This window comes from Protopterus annectens, chromosome 2.part1, assembly GCF_019279795.1.
Source record: "Protopterus annectens isolate FY-2018-M chromosome 2.part1, PAN1.0, whole genome shotgun sequence".
NCBI classification, from domain to species: Eukaryota; Metazoa; Chordata; order Ceratodontiformes; family Protopteridae; genus Protopterus; species Protopterus annectens.
The window spans coordinates 1,379,291,406-1,379,303,611 of NC_056729.1; the positions used below are offsets into that span (position 1 = coordinate 1,379,291,406).

Below are 12,206 nucleotides of genomic sequence, written 5' to 3' on the forward strand. Positions count from 1 at the left end.
GTCCTCCAATCACAGGAACCTGTAAAACACTTCAGTATTCAGCAGGCTGTCGATGGAAACCAAGAATCCTCCACTATTAACAGCAATAGTCCCAGTATTAGTAATAAATTCCTAGGGTACCGCCACACAGCAACATTCTACTTTCCCTGCCAGATACATCAGCCAGTATTACTTCTGGGGCACAGGAAACACTCTGTTCCCTAAAAGGAAAATTTCCATAGTAGCCATGACCACCATTTCATACAGGCCATCCCAACACCATGACAAATCACTGCCACCAGCCAACAGTTGGCAGTGTGAGAAGGCAATCCAGACAAATCAGCAGTTCAAAAGCAAACAACCTAGCCATCGCCAGCTAACAACTAAGTACTATCTTAAGGAAAAAAATTCTTGCAAATGTGGGGTGAGTAATCCAAAGAAGTGCAGCCCACTCCACAGTCTATCAGCCATCTACCACAATTGCTGGGACTGGAACTACATCAGAAATATATACTATGGCATAGACTAGCATAGCAGAATGCTGTGCTATACATAACTGTATTGTGCGGATTGGTGCTGATCACATTCAGTGATTGTACTGTCCCCTTGTGGGTGAGGTGTGACCTATAGATCACACTGTTACCTTGCTAACAGTTTCAGTTAATGTAGATTGGTGTAATACCTGCCCTTTGCAACCATTTTTAATGAATGCCTTTCTTTATAATTCAACTTGTACAGACTACTAGGAGATGATTTGATATGTTTAATGCTTTAGCGTGATCTGAGACCCGCTGTGGTGGTGCTGCGGTAGCGTTGTCGCCTCACAGTAAGATGCTGTCCGGTTCAATTCGCAGCTAGAGCGTCTTCTGCGTGGAGACATGCGTGAATGAGCGTACCTTCGTTCAGGGCTGGTAACTTGGCATGTAAAAATCAACTACCAATCATTAGCGGACCGGAGTTCCGCTGTGGCGACCCCTAACCGGGAAAAGCCGAAAGACACAAACAAACAAACAATGCTTTAGCGTGATATGTCTTACCTTATCTGCTATTTCTGAGTCATAAATTCCACATTGTAATTGTAAGACCTGGGAAGTCACTTTCTGGACATGAAATTAATGTAGACAAAAATGACTGTTTTGCAATCCAGTACCTTCCAGGGCTGTGGAATAAACATCTATTAAATATTAACTCTAGTAGAAGTCTAACTGAGTTAGAAAACAGCAACTTGGATAAACATAAAGTAAATAGAAAACATAAACAAGCCATTATCCCATTCTCAATTCCAATAACCAAGTGTCCTACACAGTCTAGCAATTTAGCACAGATGGTTACATCAGTGAACTGCTAATGAACTGCAGCCTATATTCCTAGGTTTTAATCCCTCAGTCTCCAGTCACAAAACTGAGTGTCCCTGAGGAAGTCAGATAATTAGATAGTGCTTCTGGGTCACCAGTGAAAAGAGGGATTGGTGACTAATGGGCTTAGGTAATAAATTAATTCAATAAAAAAAATGACTATAATCTCCAGATTCAGCCTCTTGTTCTTGCAAGTAGGTGGTCTTGTCTATGTATCTCATGCATATTCTTAATTTTCTGTGTAACTGCACTCACTATGACCCTTGTCATGGTCAGAGGTTCACAGGTTGGTACTAGGCTATCGGCCCTAGGGCCTATACAAGCCTAGCCATAAAAATTCCTTGGCTATTACTTCCCTGGTGTGTTTAATCCTGCTGTAATTTGTACCTTGCTGCACCATCTAGTAGAATAGTTTTGGTCATGGTTCTTGTATTTTACAAGGTATTATGTATACAGGCCATACCATTCAGGTAAAACATGGCCCCTACTGATTACCACATCAACAGCAACCCCCTAAGCACACAACCTGTGGTGAGAGACCTGGGTACTGAGGTTGACAACAATCTCACATCCGACCATCATGTAGAGGCAGTGGTCAAAAAAGCCTTTTACTTGGTTCATCTCATACATACAGGGATTGCATTTAGAATAAAAGAGGCTATTACCTCTCAGTACTCCTCCCTCATTAGGCCTATAACTAAGTATATTGCCTCATTTGGTATGTACCTCTCCAAATACCTGTACCAACTGGAAAGACCACAGAAATACCTCACAAGGAGAATCCATGGCCTCCAACACTTATGCTATGCAGACAGACTGAAATCACTATCACTCTACTCGGTATCATACAGTTTGCTCAGTGGTGATCTGTGTCTCGCCTACAAGGCAATATCAGACCCTGTCCTACTAGAGATGCTCCATATCCATAAGTCTAACTCCTTGCGCATTACCTGCTGAAAAGGCTTAAATGTAATATGGACATGAACAAAACCTGCTAGAGAGACAGGTTTGTCTCTCAGAGGCTGCACCATCTCTGGAATAGACTTCCCATACATGTCAAACAGAGTACCTCCCTTACCTTTTTCAAGCACAACCTTGATGAGTGGATGGGAAGCCACATATTTGTCCCAGGGGTTTCAGCTTTGGCCCTCACTGACAGTTACAACAGATGCTGAGTGAGGTTTCTTTTTTGGGGACAAACTCTTGCCTAGGCTTGTAAGGACCCCAGGGCCATGAGCCTAGTAACCTCCTATGATTCTGTGATCTTTGAAGAGTGTCTGCCTCATGCTCTTACATAAAAGAGGGGTCCCCTGTGCTATATACAGTATTAATGAAGTGACCGCAGTAATAGTCCAGCAGCACCTTCTCATCTTATATCTGTAGTCAAACTGAGCACTGCTAAAACATTGGCTCACTATTTTATGTCTTTTGATTATCAGATACTACCAAAAATACATTTTCAGTCTTGTGATTGTTAGTATTACTTCATAGAGAAATTCTCCACAGTCTTCTTATGCACCAAATCTGTGTTTTCACTTTTCTACATTGAATCTCAGATGTCATACTCTAGCCTCATTATCCTGCCTAACCTTGGTCTTTCCTCATTATTATTTATTTCTAGTGTGTTTGCTTGATCCATTTCACCATGACGGCAATTTCAGAAACATAGTCCCAGACTTGTAAACAGTTCCAGTATGAAATGGTGATTTCAAAAGTGAAAACTCAAAAAATGTTTTTTTGAATCTCTATCAGCGCTATGATAAAAACAGTGATGATTGTCTATGAGAAACAGCAATGATTGTCTATGAGAAACAGCAATCAAGGAGTTGCAACTTATGTAGGTATGATTAACAAATTCCAACCTTGTCCATTTTGCACTTTACCAAAGGCAGAGTAACCTTTGTGAACTATCTTATTCTGAAATCAAAACCTCATTTTTTATCAAGGGTTTGATATTAGATGTTGTAGTTTTGATATGCTTAGTGGATGTCAATTGGTGTTCATACGCTCTCACTTTCAAACCGTTGTCCCTACTGCTGATGATCAGTTGCAGATCTGCATGACCACATAGATGTGAGAGCTCTGATTCTTTAACAGCTGATATTTTGAAAAACGCTCTGTAATTCTAACAAAAAATTGGTAAATTTCAAAACTTGCTGTTATACCTTTTAAGAATTTTGCAGAGTGATACACATACCCCCCCCCCCCCACACTAGTTATATGTACCTCTACAAGATCACTCTGCCTTAGATTAAGGGAGGTATTTAAAGTTAGCACAACTTCAGCATTCATATATATTCCTTCACATTTGCATTTGTACTGTTTGGGGATCATAATTCCAGCTGTCAGAATTTCAACAAGTATCTAAGGAAGTCTTTCATGGTCTACATGGTGACACCTTCCCTGGATCAGACATCAGCTGAAATACTCCAGGATGCAAATCATGTATTTAAATACCCTTTCAGCTATACAGTCCCTGCAAATCACTGCCATGGGTAAATTCTATTAGAACACTGGCCATCCCTTAACTATAGGCTGGAGATCTGTAAATTACACTTGTCTCACCAGGCACATGACTCATGAAGGGGAGCACTGAAAGGCTTATACTAGCTGAATATTTTGCATATAACCAAGGGCTACACCAAGAAGTTTAAATTGATTTAAAATGGAGTGTGGTGTAGTGCATCAGAGCAGATTGACTGGACTTGTTTTTCAATATTCATGCATGCGTTGATGAAAATGTTGAGGTGCACATATATTGTAGTTTGATTTAAGTTAAGGATATTTCTATTTGAAACACATTTATAACAGCCCTTTTTTCTATAGAAGCAAAGCATAAAGCTGTTGGCATATCGAGTGTGTGTCATACAGTGGAAGAAAGCCTTCAGATTGGTTAAAACTGGATATATTGCATGATGATTAGAATATTTTCCATTTAGGTACTAACTTGTATAATTTTCTGGCTATATTGGCGGTCTATCCTTGTTCACAAAGCCATTTTATAATTATTGGTATGAGTTAAGATGAGGGAGTGGCTACTTTCATCTTTAACAATTGCATAGCTAAGAAAAAGGGCAAAGGCTAAATGCCTTAGAATATAGAGCTGTTTAACCAACAGCCTTCACGAGGACATGCAGTGCAACAGGTACAGAGAAACTGTGGCAACATTAATAAAATCAGAGAAAATTATAATAGTTTTGGGGAACCCATTGATGCATCACACTTTGTTGAGACTGGTCTGTTCCTGTGAAACAAAAAAGACAAACTGTTAATTGATTTAATTTGCTGTGAGCTGTCAAAAGCAATATGTACATCTGTTTATACTTACACTGAGTTTGGATGATTGGGAGTGAAAAGGAAGAGCAAATGACATAAGTTTTTGTGCTTACTCTGAGAATCTGCATTGTCAGACCTAGCATATATAAAGAGCAGTGGTATGGGAGGAAAGCCCCCGTGTTGTGGGTAAAGGGGTGGTACAGTTCCCCCCTTCCACAAAACACTTTGGACTGTGGAGGACTGTAATTGTCATCACCCATCATAAGGGAGGACCTTCAACAGATACTGGAAACTGTACATGGAAACATGGAAAGAATTACCAAGAAAATTGTCAACAGTTAGCACACCTCCAAACACTGTACCCATCCCACTTTGGTTTTGTTAAAGGAAGGTTGTACTTACTGAATCTAGTGGATTTCTTTGAAAATGTCACATAGGCAATGGATGAGGGGAAAGCAGTGTATACTGCCTTCCTAGATCATAAAGCATTTGATACAATGCCTCACTTAGGCATTATCAACAACTTATGGAACTCAAAATAAACCACTGTATAACTTAATGGATAGCTAGCTGGCTCATGGATAGGACCCAAAAAGATATTATCAGTGAGGTCACCTCTATAAAGTGACCAGTCACTAGTGCAGTTGCTCAGGGCTCTGTGCTGGGCTCACTCCTCTGGCATCTACGTCTTGGAGGTCAAAGCCAATATCAGAGGCCTCAGGGAGCAGCTATTGAATTCCCCCAAGACTAGAACACCCTTCAGGAAGGTCTAACACAGACAAGCCTGGGGCCAAAGCCATGGCTTAAAACCCAGTACCAAGAAAAGCATTACAGTACCATTTGGGAAATTGGGCACCCTGACTATCTACGTCATTAATAAAATAATCCTAAAAGTTGATTCACTAGTCAGGGATCTGGGAACTCATGTAGATATTAACCTAGCCTTTTGCCAACATATGTTCAAAGTAGTAAGAAAATCATTCTATGTTGCTCAACTTATAAGTAAGGGCATGGTATCTAGGTCCGGAGAAGTCATTGCACCTCTATAATCAGCCCCCTTCAGTATGTACCTGACCAGAGACTTGCAGCAAATGGAACATTCAGAAAGATTCCTTACAAAAAAGAATACAGTGAGTAAAATCAATGCTCTACACTGATCACCTCAAAGCCCTGTCTCTTTATCTGGTATCATACGAACTTCTGAGAGGTGATCTTTGCCTGGCATCCCTCGATGCTGTTTTGATGAATGTTTTGCACAATCAGAACTACTAGATCAAAAGACCTAATAGGACATACTGGAGACACAGATATGTGTCTCAAAAAACTCCCATTCTCTAAAATAGGCTCCCCATCCATGAAAATCAGACTTCCCCCTAACCCTACTTAAGCACGACTTGGACAAATGGAAGGGTAAATAGAAATTCACCCATAGTCTGGTCAGTAAATTACCCTCTATATAAATCAAATTTGTGGGTTACGTTTGGATTGCACAGCTAAGGTTATAAGGTCCCTAGAGGTCATTAGCTTAATGGACGACTATGAACCTATAAAGAGTGTGTATGTAAGTGTGTGTGTGTGTGTGTGTGTGTGTGTGTGTGTGTGTGTGTGTGTGTGTGTGTGTGTGTGTGTGTGTGTGTGTGTGTGTGTGTGTGTGTGTGTGTGTGTGTGTGTGTGTGTGTGTGTGTGTGTGTGTGTGCATGCGCGCGTGCGTGCATGTGTGTGTGTGTGTGTGTGTGTGTGTGTGTGTGTGTGTGTGTGTGTGTGTGTGTGTGTGTGTACATTTCTTCTGTTTAGGCTGTCTGAGTTGTTGTTGCTGTTATTTTTTGTGTGTGTTGCTGATGATCTGGATGCAGTTCTTCATGCTTAGACAAAAATGAGGACCACTGAATCATTATGGACACAGTCATGCTAAAGTTATGACTTGTAAAGCCCTGTTTTACTTTGAAGGGAATATATTTAGGTGTGCAGTAAAATTAAGGTCAGTTACAACATTCTCTGCTTCTTTTCATTAGGCTAAATATTGCATTATTATTACAATGCTGTGTCTGAATTCCCAATTCCTATGTCAACAAAATCAAAAGCGAAATTCTAGGAAATAAGTTTAATCGCATTAGCCATTGCCCTAACTTGTACTTGCTAACTTTTTTATTGATGGGTGTTCCCCATAGCTGGCTGAAGGGGCAGCAGGAAGACAAGCAGGACACTGACGTCCATTACCATTCGCTCACCGGAGAAGGGAACTTTAATTGGCGTTTCATCTTCCCCTTTGACTACCTGATGGCTGAGGAAAAGATTGTCATCTCTAAGAAGGAGTCCATGTTTTCTTGGGATGAGACAGAATACAAAATCCCTGCCCGTTTGACCCTGCAAGTCTGGGATGCAGATCACTTCTCAGCTGATGACTTTTTAGGTAAGCTAATGTTCAAATGTTTTGGCATTCTGGAATATCAATAACATGTATGCATGGGTTCTGACATGTAGGTCACGAGATATTTCTCCAAAGCTAACAATGCCAAAACTGTAAGCCCACAGCACTGCTTCGCCATAGAGTGGTATAGTTGAAAAGGAAACTCGCTGCAGCATTACACATTGTGCATCACCATTGTTACGATCCATAATTGGCTACCCATATGTATTGTAACAAAAGAAACAGCCCCGCTAGAAGTCTAACACTGCAGTCACTACTGTGTTTTTCAAACACTTCCATTGGTCCAGGTTGTGCTTAACAAGGGTTTCCTTTTCAAACATACCAATCTACAGCAAAGCGGTGCTGCGAGCTTATGGTTTGGTGTTGTTAGTTCATGGGGAAATGTCTCGTGACCTAAATGCTGGAACCTTCCATGTACAATGCAGAGTCAGAATCAAGTGGAAGAAATACACTGTTACTTATCTACTATATACATAGTAATGTTAGAACAACTGAATGTTGTTTAGCACACAGAACCACTGTCAAGCATCCTAATTTACATTTTATGCACTCTATTTAAAGCTAAAACGTTTGTTCTTGCAAACAGACTAGTTTTGTGGGGTGGGGGGGGTTCATATTTTTGTGTTCTGGTTAGTATTCTTTGCTAAAGCTAATTTACAAATTGTATCTCGGTAGGGTCAGTTTAACAGCTACATAATAAAAAGAATAACTGTGTAGCTGCTGGAACTCCTGGTCATGCATTTCGATGACCATCCATGCTCACTAAATGTTATCTAAATATGCAAAGAATGTAGCCCATAAATGCAACATCCATTTCACCCCCAATTCTGTAACACATTGTGCCTGCTAAGCCACATTTATAGATTTCATTGCTGTACCCTGTCATCTTTGGGCAGAACAACTGTAATTCATTAAAACATGTTACACTTTAAATGATCACATTATTCACATTTAAAAAATGATAAAACAGCTGCATTTCATATAAGAACAAACATGCATACATATGACTGTGACTGTGGATTCTAATGGATAAATATTTATTGACAGCAAGAATAATACATTGCAAGATCTTCTGTTCCATCCTACTACTATTTTTTTAAATGAATAAAAATGGCTACTCCAGTGGCTATGAAAATCTACAATCAGTTCAAAGTACACAGTCTGTTTTTGGTCTAAAGAGTACACACAGACATCTTATATATTTTGAAGTAATGTACCACACACAGACATCTTATATATTTTGAAGCAATGTACCATGTTATATATGTGTTTGCCATGAGCCTGTAGAATGCATGAGTATTTCTTACAAACTAATCTTCTTTGTGCAGCGAACTCACAGACTGCATCTTGGGAATTTTTTTCTGTTACAAATGTGTTCACCGTCTGAAGGAGGATGCTACTACTGAAACATCAGATCTAGTGCAATAGCAAACAAGAAGAGAAACAAACAAAGCTGAGAAGAGGAGGGGTTTTTTTCCAGTTTTTATTTAAACACATTCCTAAACTAGAAATATGAATAGCTAATGGCAGGAAGTGATAAGTTACATTTAATTCAATATGTCAAGTGTGTGACGTGAACTACACCCCTGTTGTTCATATACTATTCAACTCATTAAATATTTGTGACAGTGAAAAATTAAGAAACGTATTGCACCTATATTGAGCACAGGATATAGGAATTAAAAAGGAACAGAAATGCTGTGAGGAAAGCTAGCTAATTACCATACATCAAATTTTGATACAATTGTATACATTTCATTTTTCATATCTGATGGTTGAGAAACAGTGCGAGTAGAAAAACAGAAGTATTTAATTTTCTTTTTTTTTTTCTGATTGACTGCCTTGTTTACTCAAAGACTATGCAATTATTTGTTTTCTTTCTTATTTGTGTAAGTGCATTTACACAAACTGTTTTAGAGACGATCCTTGCTGTATGACAAAAATATTATACAAATAGCAAATTTAAAGCAAAGACTGATAGTTTAACAGAAGTTTAGTCTTGCAAAATTAGTAGCTAGTCATAAATGCACTGTAAAAATACTGAATGCTGGAATTACGATAATGATGTGTTTGATTTTTATGTTGCAGTTACCGCATATGTTTAAGACTCTGAGCTGTTAATGATCTGCTTTCTGCTTCCAAGTTACATGGTTTCTTTTCACCTCCATTTCCCTACTGTGTGACTCTGAGCAAGTCACATAGCAAGACAGTGCTCTCAGATAACCCCAGAAAAAGAAACTTGGGTCCAATGGGTTACCCAGTTAAAAATGTCTAAAATAAAAATAGAAAGCTATTAATGCTGCATGCAAAGCCTGGTTGGAAATACAGTGATACATAACTTAGGGGCAAAGCAATATTGTTACCATATACACTAAGACCCAATAGTATGGCAATACAGTTATATCAAGCACAATATCTACTTACTATATAGAGCAAACATTGAAGTACAGTAACAGACTTATTTGTACACATACATTATATTTAACATGCATTCTTCAGTACTGGCACATGCACCTGTTGCCTATATTGGTATGTTCACTATATAAGAGGGGTATGTAAGCTATAGGTAGGTGTCCATTATTGACTGCTGTACCCATAGGTAAGCATACTCATACTAGAATACTGAGATATTAATCTTTGGTACAAATCAGTCTTATAATTATCCTTTGGTAGTAGGTGGATTGTGAAGATTTAGGATGCACTAAATAATTGTCATCACTTATTTTGGTGAGGGCATGCAATTGCTAGGTAAGGAAGTTTTTCCTTTCCTTACATTAAAGGTTGTGTGATATTAGAGTTAATATATTTAGAAAAGCAAGACTGTTGTGAGGTACAACAGGCTTTCCCACTTTAAAAAAGGCTTTTTTTGGTAGTCCTGTTAAAGTTGACAGTGTGTACTATCATCTTAATAATCCCAAAGATTCCTAGCATGTTGTTTGCCAGTGCAATATTTAGCTATAGATCGCTGATGATTTAATATGGTGCAAACTGAAGCAGGTACATTTCTCTTGCCACCCCATATATATAATACAAAATGAATGTATTCCTAATATGAGATTACACAGAATAACTAGTAGACATTTCCACATGTAAAGACACCATAAGAACAATGTTTTGTGGGTTTGTGACCATCTGTTATAGGTTCATAGGTTCATAGGTTTATACTAGGCTATCTGCCCTAAGGCATTTATAAGCCTAGCCCAAATTATTGTGGCTTACGCCACCCCTTATATGAAAAAATACTGTGCCCATTAGTTTGTTGTGCCTCTGTCCAGCAGTGACCCAGAGATGATTCCCGGGGTAAACCTACGATCTCCCATCCACAGGTCTAGATTTCTCTTGAACAGAGTCAGCGAGGTGCTCTGCCTCACATGGACCGGGATTTTATTCCACAGCATAGGGAGTCTCTGAGTGATAAATCTATCCCTCCAGCACATCCTATTTATATCCGTGCTAAGGTTTAAGTCGCTTGCTCTAGTGGTTTTGGTGGATTTGGATTTTTGAGGTGGAGCATGTCCATTAATTCGGGTTGGACATGGCCTTGTATGTCAGGCACATGTCACCTCTGAGCAGACGGTATGCGACTGAGTAGAGCTGGAGTTTCTTCAATCTGGCAGCATATGACAGATTTTGGAGTCCCTTTATCCTTTTGGTGAGGAACTTTTGGGGTCTCTCCAATTGCTGCAGATGTCGGGTGAGATACATCCCGAATGGGGCATTGTACTCGATCATTGGTCTGATAAGTGAAGAGTACAGGGAACAATGACCTCACTAGATCTGGATGTGAATCCCTTCATGATCAGGTGGGCAATGTAGAAGGTCTTTCTAACCACTTTAGCAATGTGAGTGTCAAAAGAAAGGCCACTGTCAACCTGGGTCCCCAGGTCCCTGATAACCTCTTCTGTGCTTAGTGGATTGCCACCTATATGGTAGCTTGGGGTTACCTTGTTTTTCCCGAAGGGTATGACTATACATTTTTGGCGTTTAACTTCAGGCCATGGCTCTGGCACCAGCTATCTGTTTCCGTGAGTCCCTTCTGAAGGATATCAGTGTCCGATGCACTTTCCACTATGGCCCAGTTTGCAGTCATCTGCAAACTTTGTCAGCCAAAGTCCTCCCATGTTGGCCTGTACTTCTGAGAAGTAGATGCCAAACAATAGGGGGCCAAGGACCGAGCCCTGTGGGACACCACTTGTGACCAGCTTGGAGTCTGACACAGCGCCAGCAACTCTAACCCTGTGGGTTCTGTCCTTAAGCCAGTTTGCAACCCATCTTGTGACATATGGGTTTACATTTAAGCTGGTAAGTTTTTCTACAATACCCGAGTGGGGTATTGTGTCGAAAGCCTTTGCAAGGTCAAGGTAGGCTGTATGGACTGCCTTTCCTCATCAATGGCCTTGGTGACTATTTCAAGAAGTCGACCAAGTTCAAAAGGCATGATCTTCCCTTGACAAAGCCAAACTGGGTCGGGTCCAATGTCTGCAAGTCCCCTATATCTTTGTTTATGAGCTCCATTATGATCCTCTCCATAGCTTTGCAGACTAGACTTGTTAAGCTTATGGGGCGGTAATTACCAGGGTCCGTGAGAGCGCCACCTTTGTGGAGTGGGACCACAGTTGCCGTACGCCACTCCTTGGGCATGTATCCTGTGGTAAGGCTGAGATTAAACAGCTGCCTTATGTGCGGGTTTAATTCCTCATTTAGCTCGTGTAGCACACAGCCGGGGACACCATCCGGTCCCATTGATGCTGTGTTTTTAGCTTTAGAGAGAGCAGCTTTCACCTGCGCTTTTGAGATGTCCGGGAGGCTACACTCGGCTGGGATAGTTATCTCTCCTTTAGGGGGGGAGAGGGGGGTGAAGTTTGCACTGAACCTGTCTGCCAGTATGTTGGCAATGTCTGTGGGTTCAGTGATTTTTGTATCATTTTGGACTAATTCTGAGCATATCTGTGAGTTTCCACCCAGGTTCCTAACATAGCTGAAAAAGGCCTTATGATTGTCCTTTGAATCCATGGCAATTTTTCTCTCAAAATTGGCCTTAGTTGATTTTATGAGTGCTCGTAAGTTTGTACTAATAATGATCAGGGCTGACTTTCCTTTTATGGATTTTGTTCTATCATGTAATAGCTTTCTCCTCTTATTGTAAAGTTTGTTAATGGCTGGGGTCC

At 40.2% G+C, this 12,206-nt stretch overlaps 1 protein-coding gene across 13 annotated transcripts in view; it reads left to right on the top strand.

The window, feature by feature from the left end:
- The window catches only part of OTOF (otoferlin), a 2,911,272-nt gene that overhangs the window by 2,787,042 nt on the left and 112,024 nt on the right, over positions 1 to 12,206 (top strand). For all 13 annotated transcript variants that reach the window (XM_044062838.1, XM_044062837.1, XM_044062844.1 and 10 more), the window contains one exon: positions 6,779 to 7,020. In XM_044062838.1, coding sequence (XP_043918773.1) covers positions 6,779 to 7,020 — 242 coding nt within the window. The remainder of the gene's footprint in view (positions 1 to 6,778; positions 7,021 to 12,206) is intronic.